At 41.3% G+C, this 23,421-nt stretch overlaps 1 protein-coding gene across 8 annotated transcripts in view; it reads left to right on the plus strand.

Annotated features, from left to right (window-relative positions):
* Positions 1 to 23,421, plus strand: part of LOC110537838 (peripheral-type benzodiazepine receptor-associated protein 1) — a 182,021-nt gene that overhangs the window by 105,162 nt on the left and 53,438 nt on the right. For all 8 annotated transcript variants that reach the window (XM_036937869.1, XM_036937863.1, XM_036937867.1 and 5 more), the window contains exons 4-5: positions 3,380 to 3,556; positions 10,917 to 11,105. In XM_036937869.1, the coding sequence (XP_036793764.1) occupies positions 3,380 to 3,556; positions 10,917 to 11,105 (366 nt within the window). The remainder of the gene's footprint in view (positions 1 to 3,379; positions 3,557 to 10,916; positions 11,106 to 23,421) is intronic.

The raw sequence follows: 23,421 nt of genomic DNA on the forward strand, positions 1-23,421 counted from the left end.
TTAACCATAATCTCAACTCATACGACCTTGCACCATGCATGAATCTGCAGGTAGCTGAAGCTAAACAACTAGGTTCAATGTTTGCTAGTTGGTTAACATTAGGCTATAATAGCCATGCAAATGACTATCTGAGATGTGAATAATATTACTACACAGATCATATGCGTAACATTAGCTAGCGAGCCAGCCAGCTAACGTCAGCCATCTAACTAACAGTACTCTTTAATTTGCAATGAAAACGACTTTCTGACAAAATTAGAAATGTATGATATCTGAAAATATAGCTAGACTTTTACCTATATACATAGATGCACGCTTCTCCCTCTCTGTCATGGATGGCATGGTTGCCCTTAGTTTGAAGATGTAATCCAGGGACAGGTGTTTTAAACAACAACCTTCTGTGTTTTCTTTTAAACTCTCTCCTCATTTGGGGCTCCCAAATAATGCAGCGGTCTAAGGCACTGCATCTCAGTGCTAGAGGCGTCACTACAGATCCTGGTTCGATTCCAGGCTGTATCACAACCAGCTGTGATTGGAAGTCTCATAGCGCAGCGCACAATTGGCCCAACGTCGCCCGGATTAGGCTTTGGCCGGGGTGGGCCGTCATTGTAAATAAGAATTTGTTATTAACTGACTTGCTAAGTTAAATAAAGGTTAAATTAAAAAAAATGGCAATCATCTTTCTGCTTCCACCAGGCATTCCACTGATTTCAAAACTCGGTCAACTTCTTCCGTAAATCTGGGATTTCCTCATCGTCTGATTCATTTTCAGAGTCCGATAGAGTCAGCATGGCATGATTGTCCTCAAGAAAGTAGTCCATCACAACTTTTTCCCACTGATCTTTGTCGATAGAGCCTGTTAACGGCAGCAATGTTGAGCAGTAGCAAAAAATATTATCTTTCAAAAAATGCAGCGGTAGAAAGGATTATCTACACATACTGAGCAGCTCATGTTATAGACAGAAGCACGCTACATGGCAGACCAATCCGAACTCATCTCTCGGCTTGTCCAGCCCATCAATTATCTCAGCCAATCATGGCTAGTGGGAAGGTTCCTGTATTTTTCAGTGGCTAAACCAACTAGGCTACTATTTAACAATTGTATTTGTATTTACAGATTGCATACATGTTTGGTTTTTGCATTTTGATAAATAAAAAATGTATAAAATAATAAGTTCAAATTCCTCTCATGTGAAGTATTGACATGCCTAGCTTCTTGAAACAGGTCACATATTGGTGGGTGGGTAAAAACAATCCCTTTGAGCATGGTGAAGTTATTAATTAAACTTTGCATGGTGTATCAATACACCCAGTCACTACAAATATACAGGTGTCCTTCCCATCTCATTTGCCGCAGAGGAATGAAACCACTCACGGATTTCACCATGAGGCCAATGGTGACTTAAAAACAGTTTGAGTTTAATGGCTGTGATAGGAGAAAACTGAGGATGGATCAACAACATTGTAATAATACTAACATAAATGACAAAGTGAAAGGAAGCCTGTACAGAATAAAACATATTCCAAAACATGCATCCTGTTTGCAATAAGACACTAAAGTAAAAGGCAAAAAATAGGGCAAAGACATTAACTTTATGTCCTGAGTACAAAGATCTATGTTTCGGCAAACACAACACATCACTGAGTACCACTCTTAATATTTTCAAACATGGTGGCTTAATCATGTTATGGGTATGCTTGTCATCGGCAAGGACTAGGGAGTTTTTTAAGCATCAAAATAAATGGAGTAAAACTGAGCACAGGCAAAATCCTGGTTCTTTCCAACAGGCACTGTGAGACCAATTCACCTTTCAGCAGGACAATAACCTAAAACACAAGGCCAAGTATACTCCGGAGTGTCTTTTCCAAAATGTTCCTGTGTGGCCTTAAATCTGCTTGAAAAGCTATGGCAAGACTTGAAAAGCAATGATCAACAACTAACTTGACAGAGCTTGAAGAATTGTGTGGTCTGAGGCAGGCGTTAGATTAGAGGGTTTTCAAGTGCAAAGTTAATAATGATGGTTTTGGGAAACAGAGCAGAGATTTAACGATGCTCCAAACAAAAGTTTGAATGATTAACTTAGCCTTAAGATGCTTTTGAGAAGCCGGCCCCAGGTCATTCCTGTGTGATGAGAGCTAAGATTTGTACCGTTCTGCACTTGTAAAACTACACAGCTGTTCTGTACACTTTGTCTGGACTGTATGAATATTCACTCAGAATAAATAAAAACAGGGACTGTAGTATTTAGAGGAAGAGATTCCCCCTGCCCAGACGAGTAACTCCCCCATCCCCCTCTACCACATTTGGGCTAATCAACCACATTAGTCCAGTGCCACCTGTACAACCACCTGTTTGTACCCAGGCCACCAGGCCCACAGCCCATTGGCTACCTCAGTATTCCACACAGCACCTGTTCACCTGCCTGAGAGAGAAATACCCTTTCTCTATCCCTCTCACCCTCCCTCTCTCTCCCTCTCCCTTTTCTTCTCCCCCTCTTTCCCCTTTCCCATAGACAGCAAAAACAATACAAATAAAGCCTCAATCAATGAAAAATGAGAGGAACCTTTAAGAGTGCCAAAGCTAGTTATTCAGCTATTATATATTTGACTTCATTATAAGGGCACAAGGCGAGACCGAGATGCAGACAAGGGAGGCAGATGGTTTGAGTCTTTGATATTTATTAAATCATTCCAAAAGGGGGTAGGCAAGAGAATGGTCGTGGACATGCAAAAGGTCAAAACCAGTTCAGAGGCCAAGAGGTACAGAGTGGCAGGCGGCCTCGAGGTCAGGGCATGCAGAATGGTCAGGCAGGGGGGTACGGAGTCCAGAAAACTGGCAAGGGTTAAAACCGGGAGGACTAGCAAAAGAGAATAGAAAAAGCAGGAGCACGGGAATAATACGCTGGTTGACTTGAACATACAAGACGAACTGGCACAGAGAGACAGGAAACACAGGGATAAATACACCGGGGAAAATAAGCGACACCTGGAGGGGGTGGAGACAATCACAAGGACAGGTGAAACAGATCAGGGTGTGACATTCATAACAATTGGACAGGGCTGATTTATATATAATGTTATTTATAGACTGTATTTGACATTTAAAACACTTTGAAATGCCAGTTAGGCTTGGCTCGCATGGCTTGGCTCCCACGGACAGAATGTGGGCAATTGTTTTATTGTGATTTAAGATTGTTTTGTGAGTAAGAGTTGGAACCTTGAACGACTTGCCTCCAGCAAATATACAGGTAAAAAAAAATCCTTTCTGAGAGGGTCAAGGGGTATAAGTATACGTTTGTGATGAACAGTCCTTCTTACAATTCCATTTTCCATCCGCTTTGTGTTGACCCGTAACCTCTAACGCTTCCCCTCTGTCCAGGTGAACGCTCCAGCTCCGGTGCGGCCAGGGGCGGTGGAGCAGTACAAGAGGGCGTTTGCCCGTCAGAGAGCCCGTGACCTGGCACAGCATGCAGATACACTGCTCTACAAGGACAAGGAGATTGCTGCCCTTCAGCAGGAGTGTAGGCAGCTGGAGACCCGTCTGGGCACAGCCAAGGTACTCCACACCATAGAAATAGAATCGGAATACCCATTCTAGTATCTGTACTTCTATACCCAATTCAGGTGCAGAACACTCTTTCAATACCAATCTAATGTTTGTGTTTGAGATCGACTACTTTGCAGTCTGACTGTGCAAAATCACTGATGTAAAAATCACCTTGGCTTGCATTCCCTCAAATGCGCTCAACATTTCAGATGTAAAAATCACCTTGGCTTGCATCCCCTCAAACGCGCTGAACATTTCAATAATAACCTGTTATCTAACACTAGCAGTCTGCCCACAAAAGGCTCTCTGTGTCATCCATTGTAGTCAGTCCTATTCACTAATCTCATCAAAGGACTAAAATGCCTCAGGTTTGCCCTCTGTTGGTCTGGTTGGTAACTGCTCTTGAAAACCCTCTAAGCCTGAACTAGTGACTGAGCTGTACTGATACAGATGTGTAGATAGAGAGACCACCCTCTCCTCATGGCTGTGATCTAAGTGCCTGATTTAAATTACTCCTCTCTATGCCCGTCTGTGACTAAGAGCTCATTTTCTTGCTCTGAATATCTGCTGGGAGTACTACTACAGAGGGAATCCCAGGATGAGCTGTGGACTGAGTTGATGGTGATGATCAGTGGCGGACTTACCATTAGACAGAAGAGGCAATTGCTTCAGGCCTCACATCTACAACATCCGTAGAGTACGGCCTTTCCTCGCCAAGGAAGCGGTATATGTCCTAATCCAGGCACTTGTCATCTCCCGTCTAGACTACTGCAACTCTCTTTTGGCTGGGCTCCCCGCTTGTGCCATCAAACCCCTGCAACATATCCGGACTCCCAGTGCACACGGTGAAAAACGCAGCTGCTTCTTTATGGGACCAAACTATTTCAGACTTTTAAAATGTAAACGTTTTCAATGTTTAAAACATAGCGATCGGATCGTAAATGGAGGCAGCTGAAGTTTGAATCCCGTGAGGGTGAAATACAGTCAATAGACAGACTTGTCAGGGATTGTTTGGTGAGTAATCTGGCTAGCCTAGCTATAACATTACATTTAGCGTTACCTTGAACAGCAATAACAGAAACATATGGACACCAGTAGAAATCTACACAGTGGTGAGAAAAGCATGGAGACAAATTTATCAAAGAAAGAAAGTGCCAATAGCATGGCTAATCTCATGACGGAGATAAGGAGTCTAGGTACAGAAATTGAAGAAGAAAAGAAGAAATGAAGCTGTGTATTGAAAAAGGAATGAATAGTAAAGTTGACAGTTTACGTGTATCTTTGGAGAAAGACATTTAGGATAATCATACAGCTCTGTCGACTCAACTGGAGAATAATAACAAGCAGCTACAAGGTCACATTGCTCTTGAAGTTGGACGTCTGGAGACCCATGTAGAATTCCTAGAATCTGGGAGAATAGGCGCTGCCAAAACAAAGTTCCACCCAGACGTGTCTATCATAATGGCATGTCTGCCAGCTGATGAATACGAGGACCTAATCTCCAAAGTGAACCAGTTGATATCGGTAGGCCTAGGCTTCGAAAAACAGAGGTGACTGTAGTTGAGGGGTTGTCGGAGTGTCGGTCTGTGAAGGAGAAAGTGGCTCTGTTACGGAAAAAACAAAAGCTGCGAGACCATCCTGATTATAATAGTCTTCCTTCGATCAGCCAAGTCTCACATGATCGCCTTATAGAACTGAACTTCAAGACGCTGCTGAGAGAAATACCAGGAGGAAATAATTATTTTGTCATGGGACGAGAACAACCAGAGGGACAACACGGACAAGGACATGGGGGTGGACAGACCTACTACGTACTGAGGGGCTTCCCATCCCCTACGAGATTCTATTTCAATAGCGCATTGGAATGTTAACGGATGGACTACATCGAAAAACACACAATGAATAATGGTACTAAAATCCTTAAACCCAGACATAATCTCAATAAGTGAAACGCATTTGTGTCGGCAACAACAGCAACACTCACATGAAAGCCCAAAGGGATTCTGGGGGAGTGGGAATATGTGTAAAGTATGATGTGATGAAAGCATATAAAATTGAAATTATCGATAAAGCCATAGAAGGAATTATTGGTTTGCGCTTTGAACATAGGGAGTCAGATTATAGTTTTGTTGTGTTTTCATGCTATTTGCCACCTGAACAGTCCACAGGGGTTAGAGATGCATCCTCCTTCTATAGTCATTTGTTAAGTCAAGTATAACTATATACAGAAGAAGATGCTATTTACATATGTGGGGATCTTAACAGTCGAATTGGGAGGTTAGATGACTAAATAAATGATATTGATGATATTCCATCGCGTGTTGCTTTGGATGACTTTGATAATCATCATGGAGATAAACCCTATTAGAATTCCTTCAGGACTCTAAAAGGTCATTAATGGAAGGATATGCCCCTAAAGTGATAACTTTACATCCACATCTGGCAAAGGAAAAGCTGTGGTGGACTATATAGTTAACACCTTCAATTCCAGGTTATCTCCTACACAGATGGTTGAAGAATGCAAATGTTTTGACTTAATTGGAGAGAAAAAAAAGTTGACTTCCTGATCATTCTCTTTTATTTATGATATTTTCTGTTGGCCACAAACTTTCTCAACCAGGTACTGCTGTGCATCACTCGGGGCAAAAGATAGGTACATATTTAGGCATAGCCCTAATTGTAAGAAATGAAATGTGCCAAATTACTTTCTATGTTCTGAAATGGCATGTAGAGCTCTGGTGGAACTCATCGAAACTCTGCAAAGATGCCAAGAAACATTTGATTTAGATATGTGGTATGAACATTTTTGTGATATTATACATTCTGAAATGTGGAAAAAATGTGAATTAAGAATAGCCCCAAGTCCAGGAAAGTTTACAAGTGGAACAAGCCTTATTGACATGGTGAGTTAAGGGATGTATGGTCAGTAATGCATTAGGCTGAGTACTTATTTTTACAGTGTAAAGATAGGAATACAAGAGAACAGTGTAGGAAGGAATTTAAGAAAAAACAGCATGTGTTTGATAAAAGACTGCGCCTATTTAAACAGAGATATCAGAGAGGGTAGTTATTATACCTTGAGGAGATACAGACAAGAAATCCTCAACAGTTTTGGAGCCAAATAACGACATAAGAAAATTCCAATGGAAGTCAGGGAAGAGCAGGGGGGGCTGAACTCTTATAATAGATACAGTTGAAGTCTGAAGTTTTGCATACACCTTAGCCAAATACATTTAAACTACATTTTTCACAATTCCTGACATTTAAGCCTAGTAAAAATGCCCTGTCTTAGGTCAGTTTAGGATCACCACTTTTTATTTTAAGAATGTGAAATGTCAGAATAATAGTAGAGAATGATAAATTGTTTAACTTGGGTCAAACGTTTTCGGTTTTCCACAAGCTTCCCACAATAGGTTCGGTGAATTTTGGCCCATTCCTCCTGACAGAGCTCGTGTAACTGAGTCAGGTTGGTAGGCCTCCTTGCTCACACACACTTTTTCAGTTCTGCCCACAAATGTTCTATAGGATTGAGTTCAGGGCTTTGTGATGTCCACTCCAATACCTTGACTTTGTTGTTCTTAAGCCATTTTGCCACAACTTTGGAAATATGCTTGGGTTCATTGTCCATTTGGAAGACCCATTTGCAACCAAGCTTTAACTGATGTCTTGAGATGTTGCATCAATATAGCCACATAATTGTTTTTCCTCATGGTGCCATCTATTTTGTGAAGTGCACCAGTCCCTCCTGCAGCAAAGCACCCCCACAACATGATGCTGCCACCCCTGTACTTCACGGTTGGGATGGTGTTCTTTGGCTTACAAGCCTCCCCCTTTTTCCTCCAAACATAACGATGGTCATTATGGCCAAACAGTTCTATTTTTGTTTCATCAATGTCTACACTGTATTTTTGATCAATTAGATTTTATTCTAATGGACAAAAAAAAGGTGCTTTTCTTTAAAAAACAAGGGCATTTCTATGTGACCCCAAACTATTGAATGGTAGTGTACAGTGCCTTGCGAAAGTATTCGGCCCCCTTGAACTTTGCGACCTTTTGCCACATTTCAGGCTTCAAACATAAAGATATAAAACTGTATTTTTTTGTGAAGAATCAACAACAAGTGGGACACAATCATGAAGTGGAACGACATTTATTGGATATTTCAAACTTTTTTAACAAATCAAAAACTGAAAAATTGGGCGTGCAAAATTATTCAGCCCCTTTACTTTCAGTGCAGCAAACTCTCTCCAGAAGTTCAGTGAGGATCTCTGAATGATCCAATGTTGACCTAAATGACTAATGATGATAAATACAATCCACCTGTGTGTAATCAAGTCTCCGTATAAATGCACCTGCACTGTGATAGTCTCAGAGGTCCGTTAAAAGCGCAGAGAGCATCATGAAGAACAAGGAACACACCAGGCAGGTCCGAGATACTGTTGTGAAGAAGTTTGGATGCAAAAAGATTTCCCAAGCTTTAAACATCCCAAGGAGCACTGTGCAAGCGATAATATTGAAATGGAAGGAGTATCAGACCACTGCAAATCTACCAAGACCTGGCCGTCCCTCTAAACTTTCAGCTCATACAAGGAGAAGACTGATCAGAGATGCAGCCAAGAGGCCCATGATCACTCTGGATGAACTGCAGAGATCTACAGCTGAGGTGGGAGACTCTGTCCATAGGACAACAATCAGTCGTATATTGCACAAATCTGGCCTTTATGGAAGAGTGGCAAGAAGAAAGCCATTTCTTAAAGATATCCATAAAAAGTGTTGTTTAAAGTTTGCCACAAGCCACCTGGGAGACTCACCAAACATGTGGAAGAAGGTGCTCTGGTCAGATGAAACCAAAATTGAACTTTTTGGCAACAATGCAAAACGTTATGTTTGGCGTAAAAGCAACACAGCTCATCACCCTGAACACACCATCACCACTGTCAAACATGGTGGTGGCAGCATCATGGTTTGGGCCTGCTTTTCTTCAGCAGGGACAGGGAAGATGGATAAAATTGATGGGAAGATGGATGGAGCCAAATACAGGACCATTCTGGAAGAAAACCTGATGGAGTCTGCAAAAGACCTGAGACTGGGACGGAGATTTGTCTTCCAACAAGACAATGATCCAAAACATAAAGCAAAATCTACAATGGAATGGTTCAAAAATAAACATATCCAGGTGTTAGAATGGCCAAGTCAAAGTCCAGACCTGAATCCAATCGAGAATCTGTGGAAAGAACTGAAAACTGCTGTTCACAAATGCTCTCCATCCAACCTCACTGAGCTCGAGCTGTTTTGATAGATGATAGACTGATAGAGACATACCCCAAGTGACTTACTGCTGTAATCGCAGCAAAAGGTGGCGCTACAAAGTATTAACTTAAGGGGGCTGAATAATTTTGCACGCCCAATTTTTCAGTTTTTGATTTGTTAAAAAAGTTTGAAATATCCAATAAATGTCGTTCCACTTCATGATTGTGTCCCACTTGTTGTTGATTCTTCACAAAAAAATACAGTTTTATATCTTTATGTTTGAAGCCTGAAATGTGGCAAAAGGTCGCAAAGTTCAAGGGGGCCGAATAGTTTCGCAAGGCACTGTATGTATGTATATTATTTTACTGCTCTAGGGATGTAATTATTGTTTGGATAACCTTAATTACTATTAAGTATTGATTTACTTTTTATTTATATTTTTTCACTTTCGTGATGCACAATGCAGAGAACACCGGAGAAGAATTATCATTTAATTACCATAGTGAATCATTGTAATGTTTGTTGATGTGTCAATTAATCCCATAAGGGATAGATTGCCAATTGGCAATTTGACACGAAAATAACATTTCATTATTTCATTTGTTCATTCATTCCAGAATGCGGCAGCCCGCATGGTGTTCAAACTTCCTAAGTTCTTCCATGTCACCCCGCTCCTCCGCACAGTCCACTGGCTTCCAGTCTAAGCTCGCATCATCTTCAAGACCCAGGTGGTTGCCTGCAGTGCAGCAAGAGGAACTGCCCCTCCTTACCTTCAGGCTATCCTCAAACCCTACATCCCAATCCTAGCACTCCATTTCTCCACCTCTGGTCTCCTGGCCCAGTGTAAGATGTTCTCTGTACTGGCACCCCAATGGTGGAACAAGCTTCCCCCTAAAGTCAGGAAAGCGGAGCCCCTGCCCATCTTTCTAAAACATCTGAAACCTTATCTCTTTGAATAGTATTTTAAATATCTCTCATGGCGTCTCCACTTGAGGTCCCCCCCATGCTCCACTCGAGGCCCCCCAACCCCCCACCCCCCCCCGACAAACAACCCGCTATAGTGGGCTGCTGGAAGGGGGGTTTTGCCTGGCCACTGTGTCCAGGTTAATGATGCCACATTGTTGACAGAAAAGGCCTCAAAAAGTTAATGAATCCATACAGCCAAGTAATAATTCATCATAGATCAATAATTTATTTCCATACATATATATTTCATATCAATGTTAAAATAATCCAGGTTCTTCTCATAATAGTAGAAACAAGTGTCATTAATCACCCACAGACTGGTTAATAATAATGGACTATTCCAAATGCTTTGTTTCACGCAATATGATTGCAAATGTGACTTTCAATGAAATTAAGCTACAGCATTGAGGCACTTTCAGAGTGAGGCAGAGAAAATACATTTTTATTTTAACTGAAGTTAACCTTTACCTAAATTAACATTTATTTAGTAAAAAGCCAGGTGCTGCTGATAATGCTGCCATCTTGTCGAAGCCCATGTATCTCATGCTGTCTGGCAAAAAGAGTATGGCATGTCATATTCTTTTTCGCCAGACAGTATCAGATATATGGGCTACATACAGTTAGACAGATGGGCGCTGTTTCCCTCGCTTGGATGCTTTCTCCGGTGAGATAGTTTCAGCCACTTACGAATTGAAAGAAAGTTGGCAGGTACACATTGCACTGTTAGAATGCTGGAATTAACGTGCGAAGGTAGCTTACTTTTTGAAGTGATTTGTATGTCATTCAGATGACAACATCATGACTGATTGTGTTCATGGCACATTAAAAGGTAATACATGTTTACAGTTAAATTACATATCGTTACTCTAAAACCCATACAAAATGTGTGTGGGGGTGCTCAGACTGACCGCTGCCTGGGGCCTCCAAGTCACTAAGTGTGCCACTTGTGATGATAATATTGAGGATGATGATGGCAGTGTCAGTATGTTCACCGGTGTTTAACCCCACTAGACTCTGATGCATCACTTTATAATAATGTGACTAAGACAAGAGGGAGAGAGACATTGTTTTCCCAGCCTGAGCGGAAAAGTCCTCAAGCATTACAATTAATTGTTTCACATATCTTTGACATCTGTGTGTGTGTGTGTTGCAGGGCTGCCCTATCCCGTCCAGCGTGGTGGAGTTTGAGAGGCTGCTGAGGGAGTCCCAGAAGGAGGTGCTGAGGCTCCAGAGGCAACTGGCAGTCTCCTCCTCCAGAGTCACCTCCTCTAAAGAAACCTCCTGCAGGGAGCACAACGGTCACGACAGGCCCTGCACACCTGAGGAGAAGAGGAAAGAGAATGTAAGGACTGGAACTATTTAATGATATAATAAATACCATACCAAAATGGTGTATTCCCACCTTATATTAGTCATTAGGATTTTATAAAAACATTACTACAAATCAAATTGTATTTGTCACATGCGTCAAATACCACAGGTGTAGACCTTACCGTGAAATGTTTACTTATATGCCCTTAACCAACAATGATTTTTAAGAAAATAGAGTAAAGAAAATATTTACTAAATATTAAAAAGAAAAGAAAAAAGTATCACAATAAAATAACAATAATGAGGCTGTATACAGGGGGTAACAGTACTGAGTCAATGAGTGTGGGTACAGGTTAGTTAAGGTACATGGTTAGTTTGTACATGTAGGTAGGGGTAAATACAAACAAATAGTCCAGGTGGCCATTCGATTAATTGTTCAGCAGTTTAATGGCTTGGGGGTAGAAGCTGTTAAGGAGCCTTTTGCCAGGTCTCTGACCTCCCTATAGGCTGTCTCATCGTAGTCGGTGATCAGGCCTACCTCCGTTGTGTCATCAGCAAACTTAATGATGTTATTGGAGTCGTGCTTGGCCGCGCAGTCTTGGGTGAACAGGGAGTACAGGAAGGGACTAAGCACGCACCCCTAAAGGACACCCGTGTTGAGGAAAATAAATAGCACAAGCAATGTGTATAACCTAGAAGTACCCACCCAGATGTAACTGCCCATCTAAGTACTATTTATCTCAACACCACATTTTGCTTCCAGTGTGCTTCCGTCCAGATGTTGAGGTTTAAACCATCCAGCTGCTGTGGAATGAGTACAGTGCTGCAGCATTTCCCAAAAGGCAGCACAGCCCGAGGCTGAGTGTGCGGTGACGTGACGCAGCGTGTTTAGGGCCAAGTTTGAGATTAGGCTGAAGCTGACTGACTGACACGGACCGGGTCATGTCTTTTCATTACGAGGGGTGGATGGGATAGATATAATAGCTCTCTGTGCTGTGCTGTGCTGTACTCTCAGGGTTATGCTGATAGAGCTGACTACAGTAATCTGCCTGACTGCCAGGGGACGTAATGAGATGATTCCCTGTCTTGAACTTGGGCCTGATTTAGAGACACAAGTCACACGCTCCCTCTGCTCTCTCTGCAACACTGATGACTAAAGAGTTCTTAGAAATAGTTAACTCACTACACCCAGATGTGACGGCAGGATAAACCAGATGTCATGAAATGTTCACATTTTGGTTGCAGACTCAATTTAATAAGATGTAAATATATAATTTAATAAAACACTGGTTTAAAAAGAAATACATCTTAAGACATGCATCAAGACATTAATGATCTTATTTATGTATGGTATGACAACATAAAGTTAGAGTTAAAATTCACTTTGCTCTTTGCATCTTAGATGAGAATGCTGGTTCTGGTAATCTGTCATGTGTGTGACACACACATACACACAGAGTGACACACATGCACGCACACCACAGAAAGGGGCCATGTTGTGTGGCTGTCCACTCTAATCCCCTTTAACAACAGAATGGTACAGTCCAGTAATCCTCTCTCTGTTGCCGTGGTAGCAGTGAGAGGGTTTTGGATGGTAGGTAACGTTAAGACTCCAGCCGACTCTCCTACCATACACTTTCCTAGCCGATCACCCGCCTCGCCCCTGCTTTGCCCCTGCTCTGGATAATTGGGGGCCGGGGATAGCCTTGACGTTGCCACAGATCACTGGAGAGGGGTAGGTTGTATTTGGTGGGGGTGTGTGTTGGTGTCTTTATGTCCCAGTAACTCTGTGTTTGTGGTTAACCTTGTAGTATACGCCCTAGGTACTGTAGGACTCTAAGCTAGACAGGACAGTTTCAGGAGAAATCAGACATATCTAGCACTTTGCAGAATAATCATCCAAAGTGCAATATAGTTAAGGTTTAGGAAATCTAGATATTATATGTCTTTCAAATGGGCAAGTGAAAATGTCATCAGATTACCATAGCCCGCTGCCTGTAGCTTCAGCTTGGCTGCTCTGTTGGCATTACGTGTTCTCTATGTTATTATTGCACATGATGAGTCCCAACTAAGTGGATTTCTTCTGCAAATCTAATATCGCTGTTGCATTTCACTAAAAAAATCTCACGGCCGAGGCCTACTTGTGGAGCCGCAGTGACGCCTTTCTCCAAAACCTGTTTTGGAACTGTCAGTCAGATATTTCAGATCCCAGATGTGGGAATTTAGGCAGCAGCCAGCAGCATATCGTTCCGTGAATTGAATTAGTAACCGCCAGGCCCGGATTGTGGACAAAGCAGCATTATGATAGCAGTATGGCATCGCTGATGATACTACGTAGCTGTATTAAAACAGAAAACCAAACCAGCAGCCAGGCCAATCCAATCCATTTAAGGTGCTTTTAAAAAGAAGTGATCCAGTTACCTGTTTCAGTAGTCCTCCACAGGGATTACACCAATGTGCTTATTGCATCCAGGCCCAGGGCTGTGCTGACTGAATGGGATGTGACACTGCTGCTGTAAGCATGGACCTGGCCTAGAGTACCTTAACCTAGGGTATAAATCTATGGTATGTTTCGTGTGTACAGTATGTCCATGTACAGTAGCATGGACCAGGCCTTCCATACTCTACCTAATAGTTTGCGTAGGAATAAACATCTATTTTGTGTAAAGAAAGTGTACCCTAACATTCTTCAGCCCAGGTGCTCGACTGAGGGACTTGAAAATCAAGTAAAAACATTCCTCACCTCAGGGCACTTCAACGGGTGAATATCAAAGAAAATAAAGAAAAGGCACTGTTTCTGCATAGATCTGATTATTTATTTATGGGACATACAAACAGGACTGTCTGTAGTATATGTGTAGTATTATGCATAGTATATGCTTTATTAGTTACCAATGTTCTTCTGGAGTCCTGGACCAGGGCTGACTGAATGGGTTCTTTTGACACTACTGCAGTACGCTTACTGTATGGATGGACTACACCTATAGGATGTGTATGGTGCTTTAGTCAGAATGGAGCTATAGTATGTGTAGGTTGAACAGTGTGTGCTTTAGTAAGCATGGACCTGCCCTACTGTCCCTCAGTATCCATTAAATAAACCTAGTGTAGTGGGCATGTGCTATTGAAAGCGTGAGCCATGCTTTAGGTCGATGCGCTTTAGTATGTTGTAGTCCAAGTATGAATCGGGTCTTGTGTGACGTTTTATAGGCTCTCCGTTTAGCCATGGACCGGGCCTTGTGTTGCATTGTCCATGTCGTATGTGTGTAGGCCTAGTGCACATCATGCTTTAGTAGATATGAACTAGGCTTTTTGTGCAGTTGTTTTATAGTTAATAACCTACAGGTTTGATAACCTCAGGCTATGCCTTGTGCTGTGACAGGTAAAGTGGTGTATGTGTGGTCCAGAGATGGTTGCCAAGGCCAGGTGTTTGTTGTGTAATCATGGACCACTCCTGTGGCTTCATGTGGCTGGACACAGAGATAGGCGGAATTCATGGTTCACAGCCAATTATTACAACTTCACAAGCCTCATCTAATTGGCTCTTATCGAGGCATGGCCGTGATGTCAGAATAGACTGCAGACTAGTATCACAGGCTGTGAACTATGATTGAAGCTTGTGTTTTTTGGGGTAACAAAGCCTCAGAAGTGGACGCAACGGTCATGGTGTGGTCATAATGGAAAGACTTCCCACTTGCTTACCACCAAACAATGATCAAATACAACTGAAACGTACTGGGCGAGTTTTGTCTAGTGGTAGTGCTGCCGACTCCACGCTAACCGCCAGGATCGCCACTTTCTGTCTTATGGATCTAGCTGATCTGTCGTCGTCTCTCTTTCCTTGCTGTTTAAAGAAGTACAAAATCCGGATAAAAACTAACAAATGAAACAATGTATTACACTAAAAACCAACAAAAATAACATTGCTTCTGCCACATGCCCTGCAGAAGTACTTTTCTTAACCTGCCACTGTGGCAAGCCGTTACAGATGAGTAGATGCTAAGTAGTTACTGTAATTGAAAAGAAGCCAACCATACCCGTAATTGACTAAAAAGTTACATTGCATAATGTTGCACAACGATTCCATGAACAATGTGCATGTTCTGACATTTTGAGTGATTTGGTTTAGTGGAGTGGGTTGAGAGCTTCAAGTTCCTCCATGTCCACATTCACCTAAGGACCTATCATGGCCCAAACACACCAACACAGTCGGGAAGAGGGCACAGCAACGCCGCTTCCTCCTCAAGAGGCTGAAAAGATTTGGCATGGGCCCTCAGATCCTTAAAAAGTTCTACAGCTGCACCATGACTGCACCATCTTGACTGGCTGCATCACCGCTTGGTATGGAAACTGCTCGGCAACCATAAGGCGCTACAGGGGGTAGTGTGTACCGTCCGGTACATCACTGGGGCCGAACTCTCTGCCATCCAGGACCTCTATACCAGGCAGTGTCAGAGGAAGGCCCTAAAAATGGTCAAAGACTCCAGCCACCTAAGTCCATAGACTGTTCCCTCTGCTACCGCATATGGCAAGCGTTACTGGAGTGGCAAATCTGGGACCAAAAGGCTCATGAAAAGCTTTTAACCCCAAGCCATAAGACTGCTGAACCGTTAATCAAATGGCCACCCTGACAATTAACATTGACCTCCTTTATAATTATAAAAACAATGTAATTTTTTCCCCCACTGACTCTCTTGCCCTGGCTCTATGCACACTCACTAGACTGTACCCACACACTCACACATACTACACTAACATACACACACTACGCTCACACTCACAAAAAAACATGTATATTGACGCCACGCACACACACACACACACACACTCTCAAATAGACCCACTTTCATACACTTCACACGATACTGTTGTTCTGTTTATTATCTATCCTGATTGCCTAGTCACTTTTACCCCTACCTACAGTTGAAGTTGGAAGTTTACATACACCTTAGCCAAATACATTTAAACTCAGTTTTTCACAATTCCTGACATTTAATCCTTGTAAGAATTCCCTGTCTTAGGTCAGTTAGGATCACCACTTTATTTTAAGAATGTGAAATGTCAGAATAATAGTTGAGAGTGATTTATTTCCTTCATCACATTCCCAGTGGGTCAGAAGTTTACATACACTCAATTAGTATTAGGATTCAATATCAGCATGGGAATTGTCTGTTTACACACAGAAACAGCACTATACGGGTTAAACACTGCCTGTTGGCTGACAAGTTACTACAGTTTAGTGACAAAATCGCATCTATGGGTGGACCTGGGAGGGCATAGGCCCACCCACTGGGGAGCCAGGCCCAGCCAAACAGAATGTTTTTCCCCACAAAAGGGCTTTATTACAGACAAATACTACTCAGTTTCATCAGCTGTCTGGGTGGCTGGTCTCAGACGATCCCGCAGGTAAAGAAGCCAGATGTGGAGGTCTTGGGCTGGCATGGTTACACGAGGTCTGTGGTCTATTCCAACCCTGAGGCCAGTTGGACGTACTGCCAAATTCTCTAAAACGACACTAGCCTAGGCTTATGGTAGAGAAAATAGCAATTCTCTGACAACAGCTCTGGTGAACATTCCTGCAGTCAGCATGCCAATTGAACGCTACCTCAAAACATCTTTGGCATTGGATTGTGTGACAAAACTGCACATTTTAGAGTGCCGTTTTTTTGGGGTCCCAAATACAAGGTTTCTTGAAATGCCACACCTGTCAGGTGGATGGATTATCTTGGAAAAGGAAAAATGCTTACTAACAAGGATGTAAACAAATTTCTACATTTTTTTTATTTTTAGAAATATGCTTTTTGTGCATATGGAAAGTTTCTGGCATGTTCTATTTCAGCTAATGAAACATGGGAGCAACACTTTACGTGTTGCGTTTATATTTTTGTTCAGTATATATCACATAGCTCACACTCAACACATTAGGCATTATGCAACATTGTCTCTCTCTGTGTCTTCCCCTCAAATACTATCTGACCTGCATGCCACACTGCCTGAACTCTGATAATCTGTGGCTCTGATCTCTGAACCTCAGCATTGTGGGCAAACACTCAAATTCCCTCCTTATACATGCCTATCTGAGCTCAGGGGACCGACGGCTTTCACTCCCTCACTTCCCTAGAACAATGGACTTGTCTTAAGTGTAATGACGGTCGGACAGTATTCTATTCTACGGTTCTATTTTAGGTATTCTATTCCACTCCTGATGTTTCATGAATATTTTTTTGTTGCTCATAGTAACCTTAATAATGATAATAGTAATAATAATATAGTTATTTTTCTTGGCTCGTGTTCTATATTGTAAGAGTGTGAGTGCTCATGTGTGCAAGTATATTATGTGGTCTCAAAATGGCTAGCAAAACTGAGCGGTCTCTTCATAGAGATATAAGCACTTCATAGAGATATTAAGCACTTGATATAAGTCACTTCAGAGAGTTTTCTCTTCACATGGCGCTGGCTGGTCCTTACTTTGATCCTGTTACTCGGTCATAGCCTTGTCTGCACTAGCCTAGTTCTACAGGATTAGATAAGTAGGTGTGGCTCTAAAATTAGAGACCTGATTCCTGACTCTTAACCTGCTGAAGCTAGGGTGACAAGGAGAAGACACTAATGTCATCCAGATCCAGAGCCACTTCCCCACACTTAGTTCCCCTCCCCAGCCACAGCTGTTATTTTTCTATGAACAAATTAACAGACTTCAGCATGCCTATAGAGAAGGGCATTCTACTTGTATTGCCCTGACACAAACGACTCTATGATTGGCTGAAAGAAATTGATAATAAGAAGATGGTGGGAGCTGTACTCTTAGATTTCAGTGCAGCCTTTGATATTATACACCATAATCTGTGACATGGAAATTCTACACAGGGACACGCAAAGTCAATCTTAAGTCATTGTTTATTAATAGTTAACTGGAGAGGTTCCAACAAACTTGATGCACCATATTACACGTCTGTCAGGAGCTCTAACGGGGCAGTCCCGTTTAGATATCTTATATACTGCTTACAGACACGTTACCTACCCATGATTTAACTTATTCATCATTCAAAATTAATTAATCATTAATGTTTGGTTCATGCAAAATATTAAAGTAAAAAATCAATCCAACACAAACTGACATTAACTTCTTATGGCTGCAATCCCGTTAACGGGAGCGATTTGACAACAGCCAGTCAAAGAGCGCCATTTTCAAAACATCAAATCTCATAATTAACATTCCTCAAACATACATGTACCATTTTAAAGCTATTCTCATTGTTAATCCCACCACAGTGTCCGATTTCAAATATGCTGTACAGCAAAAGCACCACAAACGATTATGTTAGGTCACCACATAGCCACAGACAAACTAAGCCATTTTTTTTCCAGCCAAAGAGAGGAGTTTAAAAAAGCACAAATAGAGAAAATTAATCACTAACCTTTGATCTTCATCAGCTGACACTAATAGGACTTCATGTTACACAATACATGCATGTTTTGTTTGATAAAGTTCATATTTATCAAAATATGAGTTTACATTGGCGCGTTACATTCACTAGTTCCAAAAACATCCAGTGATTTTGCATAGCCACGTCATTCAACAGAAATACTCATCATAAATGTAGATAATAATACAAGTTATACACATGGAATTATAGATATACCTCTCCTTAATGCAACCGCTGTGTCTTTAAAAAAAAAAATAATATTACGGAATAAGCCAGCCATGCAATAAGACGGCGCTCAGAAAAATTTGTCACAATAGCCGCCATGTTGACGTCAACATAAACAAGAAATTACATGATAAATATTCCCTTACCTTAGATGATCTACATCAGAAAGCACTCCAGGAATCCCAGGTCCACAATAAATGTTTGTTTTGTTCGAAAATGTCCGCTATTTATGTCCAAATACCTTCTTTTGTTAGCGTGTTTGGTATACATATCCAAACGCTCATTCTGGTCAGCGTGACATCAGACAAAAACTTCAAAAAGTTATATTACAGGTCGAAGAAACATTTTAAACTAAGTACAGAATCAATCATTAGGATGTTTTTAACATATAGCTTCAACAAAGTTCCAACCGGAGTATTCCTTCTTGTCTTCATGAGCAATGGAACACAAATGAATACCATGAGGAATAAGCATGATCAGAAAATGGCTGCTTGATAGACACCTGATGCATTCTGCTATCGTTCACTCCCATAACACCATAGAAGTCTCATTACAATTTCTATTGATGGTTGACATCTAGTGTAACCCCTAAGCAGTGCAACATCATTAATATCTCAAGGGGATTTCATTGGGGACTCTGGTGTATACATACAAAGCTCAGATTTCTCACTCCCTGTTTTAATTTCTCCTCGGGATTTTACCTGCCATATGAGTTCTGTTATACTCCCAGACATCATTCAAACAGTTTTAGAAATTTTAAAGTGTTTTCAATCCAATACTAATAATAATATGCATATATTAGCAACTGAGACTGAGGAGCAGGCCGTTTACTTTGGGCAACTTATTCATCCAAGCTACTCACTTGTTTAGTCAGTTGTGATATTAAGAATGCTGTTTTTGTGTTGTATTGTTTCTGTTTGTTAACAGTATGTTAACAAACAGAAACAATACAACACAAAACAGCATTCTTAATATCACAACTGACTAAACAAGTCCTACAGGCTCTAGTTTTGTCATATCTTGACTACTGCCCGGCAATATGGTCAGGTGCTGCAAAGAAAGACATTAAAAAAGCTACAGCTGGCTAACAACAGAACAGAACATATTGCCCTAAAAATGTTCCAAGACAGCTAATGTCAACAAAATGCATGTTGACCTTTCATGGCTCAAAGTAGAGTAGAGATGGTCTGCCTTCACTTCTGCTTTTTGTTAGAAATATGAATGTGTTAACTCCAAACTGTCTATTCAGTCAACTAACTTACAGCTCTGACAGACATTCATATTCCACAAGGCATGCAACTAAAGGTCTCCTCATTGTCCCTAAAGCCAAAATGAATTCAAGGCAACGCACAGTAATATATAGAGCCATGATAGCATGGAACTCCTTGCCATCTCAAATCACTCAAGCAAGCAGCAAAAGTAGCTTTAAAAAACGAATAAATCCTCACATCACAGCACAACACGTCTAACCTAAATAGCGATAGTATCTCCCTCTCGAGGACATCTGGTGTTTGGGTTCAAGTTAAAGATAAGATGTGCCCTTGGCATCAGGATATCAGGGCTTTTGAGCAGAGAAAGCAATTGTAAGCAAAGCCTCAGTAGAGTAAGGACATACTGCTCCTGATGATATGATAGTCTGGTCAGCTTACTGATGTTCGTTTTATTGATGTGTATAAAAGTCTATTCTTATTTTTTTGTGTGACTGGTGGAGGCTGCTGGGTGTGTGGTGAGGGGAATGGGAAATGGAAATGGGAAACAACTCCATAAGAGAACTGTAGGAAACTCGATATCAAGGGGACCTCATTCATTTTAATAATTTGTCCAAAGGCCACGCACTATACCTCAGTTACAGTGCCTTGCGAAAGTATTCGGCCCCCTTGAACTTTGCGACCTTTTGCCACATTTCAGGCTTCAAACATAAAGATATAAAACTGTATTTTTTTGTGAAGAATCAACAACAAGTGGGACACAATCATGAAGTGGAACGACATTTATTGGATATTTCAAACTTTTTTAACAAATCAAAAACTGAAAAATTGGGCGTGCAAAATTATTCAGCCCCCTTAAGTTAATACTTTGTAGCGCCACCTTTTGCTGCGATTACAGCTGTAAGTCGCTTGGGGTATGTCTATCAGTTTTGCACATCGAGAGACTGACATTTTTTCCCATTCCTCCTTGCAAAACAGCTCGAGCTCAGTGAGGTTGGATGGAGAGCATTTGTGAACAGCAGTTTTCAGTTCTTTCCACAGATTCTCGATTGGATTCAGGTCTGGACTTTGACTTGGCCATTCTAACACCTGGATATGTTTATTTTTGAACCATTCCATTGTAGATTTTGCTTTATGTTTTGGATCATTGTCTTGTTGGAGGACAAATCTCCGTCCCAGTCTCAGGTCTTTTGCAGACTCCATCAGGTTTTCTTCCATAATGGTCCTGTATTTGGCTCCATCCATCTTCCCATCAATTTTATCCATCTTCCCTGTCCCTGCTGAAGAAAAGCAGGCCCAAACCATGATGCTGCCACCACCATGTTTGACAGTGGGGATGGTGTGTTCAGTTGTGTTGCTTTTACGCCAAACATAACGTTTTGCATTGTTGCCAAAAAGTTCAATTTTGGTTTCATCTGACCAGAGCACCTTCTTCCACATGTTTGGTGTTTCTCCCAGGTGGCTTGTGGCAAACTTTAAACAACACTTTTTATGGATATCTTTAAGAAATGGCTTTCTTCTTGCCACTCTTCCATAAAGGCCAGATTTGTGCAATATACGACTGATTGTTGTCCTATGGACAGAGTCTCCCACCTCAGCTGTAGATCTCTGCAGTTCATCCAGAGTGATCATGGGCCTCTTGGCTGCATCTCTGATCAGTCTTCTCCTTGTATGAGCTGAAAGTTTAGAAGGACGGCCAGGTCTTGGTAGATTTGCAGTGTTCTGATACTCCTTCCAGTTCAATATTATCGCTTGCACAGTGCTCCTTGGGATGTTTAAAGCTTGGGAAATCTTTTTGTATCCAAATCCGGCTTTAAACTTCTTCACAACAGTATCTCGGACCTGCCTGGTGTGTTCCTTGTTCTTCATGATGCTCTCTGCGCTTTTAACGGACCTCTGAGACTATCACAGTGCAGGTGCATTTATACGGAGACTTGATTACACACAGGTGGATTGTATTTATCATCATTAGTCATTTAGGTCAACATCGGATCATTCAGAGATCCTCACTGAACTTCTGGAGAGAGTTTGCTGCACTGAAAGTAAAGGGGCTGAATAATTTTGCACGCCCAATTTTTCAGTTTTTGATTTGTTAAAAAAGTTTGAAATATCCAATAAATGTCGTTCCACTTCATGATTGTGTCCCACTTGTTGTTGATTCTTCACAAAAAAATACAGTTTTATATCTTTATGTTTGAAGCCTGAACTGTGGCAAAAGGTCACAAAGTTCAAGGGGGCCGAATACTTTCGCAAGGCACTGTAAATCTTTATGGGCGGTAGACTGTAACACGGCAAATGTTTGGTTAAGTTCATATCTATGCACTAGACAGGGCAAAGGACGTAAGTGAAGCCCTTCTGACTTTAAGTGTATGGAACGAAGTGGAGTGATGGAGCTCTAAAAAGTCCACGTATGAAGCTGAAGGATTAAATTTATACTCTATCTGTAGCTCATGGCTATGAGCAGGGGGTAGATAGACTTCATAGAAGCCCCAATCTGATGATGAATCTGTTCAATTTATTGAACGGAGTGGAATGATGGAGCACTAAAAAGTCTACATATGTAAAGTGAAGGATTCAATTGAAACTTTAGATATAGGAAACTCCAACACAGTTGCTGAGGTGATTAAAGTGAAGCCTTAGCGAGGAGAACACTCCATCTGTAGTTCATTTATTTGAGTTGAATGGCATGGTTGCTAGGGTGACATCTGTGGTTGAAGCCTTAGCTGGAGGAATTATTGTGTTTCCATTGTAATTTTCATTGCACTTGCATTCAGTAGCATCTATCAATTATTATTATTATTATTATTATTATTATTGTGAATAGTATTGACGTCAAACGGGAGAATCAAGGACACGGGCGGTTCCTAATGTTGTGAGATTCTCGTTAGTGTTTACAGAACAACGGGTTCTGAGAGATTAGGATCAGGACTTGCAATTGTAACAGTAAGCAACTGTAACAAAATGGATGACTTCAGTGTAGCTCTTATTATGAGTACATGTTGCATGGACTGCTAAGGCATAAAAATATAAAAGTGTGTATTCTTATTTTAAATGTATGTAGTTCTGTACCTGTCTATTCATTCTATGTATTGTAATTTGTTTGCTACATATAATTTACGTTGTTTTGTACCTGTCTATTCGTGTTTTGTGTTATGTCATTTTATGTAGTTCTGTCCTTCAGCTGTAATTGTCTATTCATGGTATGTATTATGTCATGTGTTCTATTTTTTGTGGAACCCAGGAAGAGTACCTGCAGCTTTGGCTGTAGCTAACATGGATCTTAATAGAATACTAATACATCAGCGCCTGTATTTATAAAGCGTCTCAGATTAGGAGTGCTGATACAGCGTCAGTTTTCCCTTCTCATAATGAATATGAGGGGATGCCCGATACTCGATCAGCACTCCTACTCTGCTTAGTTGATATGGGTTCAGAAGTACTCTCTTTCTCCTAACTCTAAGAAGCGCCTAACTCTGAGCAGTGTATTATA

Source organism: Oncorhynchus mykiss, chromosome 12 (assembly GCF_013265735.2).
Source record: "Oncorhynchus mykiss isolate Arlee chromosome 12, USDA_OmykA_1.1, whole genome shotgun sequence".
NCBI classification, from domain to species: domain Eukaryota; kingdom Metazoa; phylum Chordata; class Actinopteri; order Salmoniformes; family Salmonidae; genus Oncorhynchus; species Oncorhynchus mykiss.